This window comes from Dichomitus squalens, assembly GCF_000275845.1.
Source record: "Dichomitus squalens LYAD-421 SS1 unplaced genomic scaffold DICSQscaffold_287, whole genome shotgun sequence".
Classification (NCBI taxonomy): domain Eukaryota; kingdom Fungi; phylum Basidiomycota; class Agaricomycetes; order Polyporales; family Polyporaceae; genus Dichomitus; species Dichomitus squalens.
Window position 1 is genome coordinate 1 of NW_006767169.1, and position 2,771 is coordinate 2,771.

At 56.8% G+C, this 2,771-nt stretch overlaps 1 protein-coding gene across 1 annotated transcript; it reads right to left on the reverse strand.

Moving 5' to 3' along the window:
• Window positions 1-543: 543 nt before the first annotated feature.
• On the reverse strand, window positions 544-2,752 carry DICSQDRAFT_175949 (uncharacterized protein; the record flags this gene model as incomplete). The annotated part of the gene is made up of 4 exons (XM_007371788.1): window positions 544-1,091; window positions 1,160-1,970; window positions 2,025-2,591; window positions 2,654-2,752. Coding segments are annotated over 4 exons (2,025 nt in total), but the record flags the coding sequence as incomplete, so codon positions are not given.
• Between the last annotated feature and the right edge of the window lie 19 nt (window positions 2,753-2,771).

A 2,771-nucleotide genomic window follows, 5' to 3' on the forward strand; every position in this document is an offset into this window, starting at 1 on the left:
CGCTTAGCTGTAGTCGCTTATGTAGTATGTTACCATATTTGGGACTCTCTGCTCGTGTACTATAGCTATGCTTCCGGACTCTTCTGGTACTGTCTAGGACAATCCGTACTACTCCAGAACGGTCTAGACAGGTCTATGCCTTACTCATCTCTTACTCATCCTATGGTGCGATACGTCGCAATTCTTTCACCATCGTATTATTCATCGCACTATGGTACATGTGACTAACCACTCTTCGATTAGTCATGGACACTTCTCTGTAGTATATAAGGACTTCAGATTGCGTCCTCCCTCTTCAGTCTTTCCTTACTGACTGAAGAGTGAGTACTTCGTTACCTTTACCTCTAACTTGTAGTTACTTACTTAACCTTTGTAGTCTTGCTTCGACTCTAGGTACAGTTGGTTACTACAATATAGTCTTTCCTTACTGACTGAAGATCTTGCTTCGACTCTAGTCGGATCTAATCCTTGTCTTCACAGCCCCGAGTTTATCAGGGAATGATGCTAACAAGGGGAGGACGATGTACGCAGACGAAGTACGCATCACACCAGCGTAGTGTCAGACTCGTCATCACGCTCATCCTCCGCTCTGCCTTTCCCCTTCCGATCACTGGGCGAAGCCCTGGGGTGCACTACCATAGACGGTGCGCAGGGAGAGGGAGAGCTCTCCCTCTGGACAGCCCCAGTGCAACCTGTGGACACCGACGTCACCAGAGGGACGCCCGCCAAGGACGTTGAGGCAACTTGCGCAGGCGAGGTGACTGCACTAGTCACAGCGGTCTGTAGGGACACCGCGGCCGCGGCGTTGTCTTGGGAATGTGTCCCGACCTCAAGCATGCTACTCGGACGCTGGCGAGACCCGTGGAACCTCACGGGGGGGGGAATCGTCACCCGCTGCAGATCTTTGACCTGCCGCAAGACGCGCTTGGGCCTGCGCGTCTTGGTGGTGGGAGTGATGTCCTCGTCTGAAGAGATCTCGATGATGTTGCCTGATTGAGACTTAGTCGCCTGCACGCCAGCGCGCTTGTCGCCCATGGTAGTGGTGTCCTTGTCTGTAGGTAGCTTGACGACCTCGCGCGTGCTCCAGAGCGCTTATCGTCCGTGGGAGACCCGTCCTCGTCGGAAGAGATGTTGATCACTTCGCCCGACGCGAACGTACTCGCGTGAGCACGAGCACGCTTGCGCTCGGGGAGGGTGGTATCGTCGTCAGAGGAGATGTCGATCACGTCACCCATCACCCACTTGCGAGGGTGAGTGCGACGTCGCTTCATCGCCTTAGTTGCAGGCTTGTCCTCGGTGGAGATGCTAGCACCCTGCCGCGACGCCGAATTGGCGATCTTCCCAGGAGAAGCGTCCTTCCTAGTCTGCCGACCCACGATGACGTTGTTGTCATTGTTGTCGTCGTCAGAGATCTTGATGGGATCCTGGCTGACCCGAGAGGCGGTGCCAGTGCCTGGCTTCATTGCGTTAGCGGTGGGGACACGCCCACCGCGGACACGGGAGGTGTCGGTCTTGAGGGCACTGTGACCAGCCAAAGAGCCACGAGTAAGGGGAAGGTTGGTGGGATGTGACACCGACGCAGACATCACTGTGAGTGGGGGTTGGTCCCCAAAGGTCGGGTAGGAGCGCGCTGCAGCATAGGCAAGGAAAGGGGGCAACTCCTCAGTGCCTGGCCGAAGAGCTTTCGCCAACGTCTTAAGGACACAATCCTCCAGTCCAGGCATGAAACGCACGCCACTTGCCCGAAGGACGAGCCCTTCCTTGATGTTCAAGCGGAACCAGAGCTTGTCGTGCGAGGGATGGAACCATTTCGACGCAATCGGATCGTACACCTCGATCTTGCGATCCAGGTTGCGTGTTCGCACATTCAAGCCAAGGGCTTGCACGAGCGCTTCCTGCCGCATCTTGACAGTGAGCATGTGACCCTCTGGTTGGGCGTCCAACTCAACTTGTACAGGAGGTTGTCCAGACTAGCCATGGCATGTTACTCCTCGCTCATGCTTAGTGCAAGATGTGCGACTCACAACGGTGTAAATGAAGACGTTCCCAACCTTCGTCTGGGACTGGCTACGGCTCTCCGACCTCGCAGTGGAGGGACCCTTCGACGCGCTTGCTGGGTGGGACTCCCCTCCCGCCCGGGAGGTGGACTGGCTGCCTCCCTCGCCCCGTAGCGGGATGAGCTTGTTCACCCACTTGGTATACCGGGCTTGGCGGGGACTGTCCGCAAACACCCACTCACCAGCGGCGTTCTTGGTAGCGAGCCAGTACGACGACCTCGACTTGGTGGAGCGTCGGCACACAAACGGGTTCGGAACGTCACTCGCTAGCAACGACTGCGTGCGGTCGAGCTCCGGGGATCCCTCCCCCCTGTCTGTTGTGGCCTCCATAGACACGGTTGCCAACACGTTGTTGACCAGAGCCTGACGAGATCCAAGGTACTCCATGCACCAATTCGTCAGTTCAGAGGACTCGTAGGGCGCTGGCTCGAGGGTGACGACCTGCAACACGACGGTAACGCGTTCCAGCCCGGTAAGCTGCCTCCGAAAGGACTTGCCATGGATCCAGCACGGATCGCCGTCCTTACGCACGCACTACAAGTGGACGTTAGCCACCTCTCAGACCTTTCATGTACGTCAGAGAGAGAGTTACTCACATCCTCATAAGCGTGGGCGAGGGCATTAGGCTGGGCGGGGTCGTTCACCACAATCGAATCGAACACGATGGTCGGCCCCCAATGGGCAAGGTCTGCAGTGGCTGTGGAATTTGTCCAT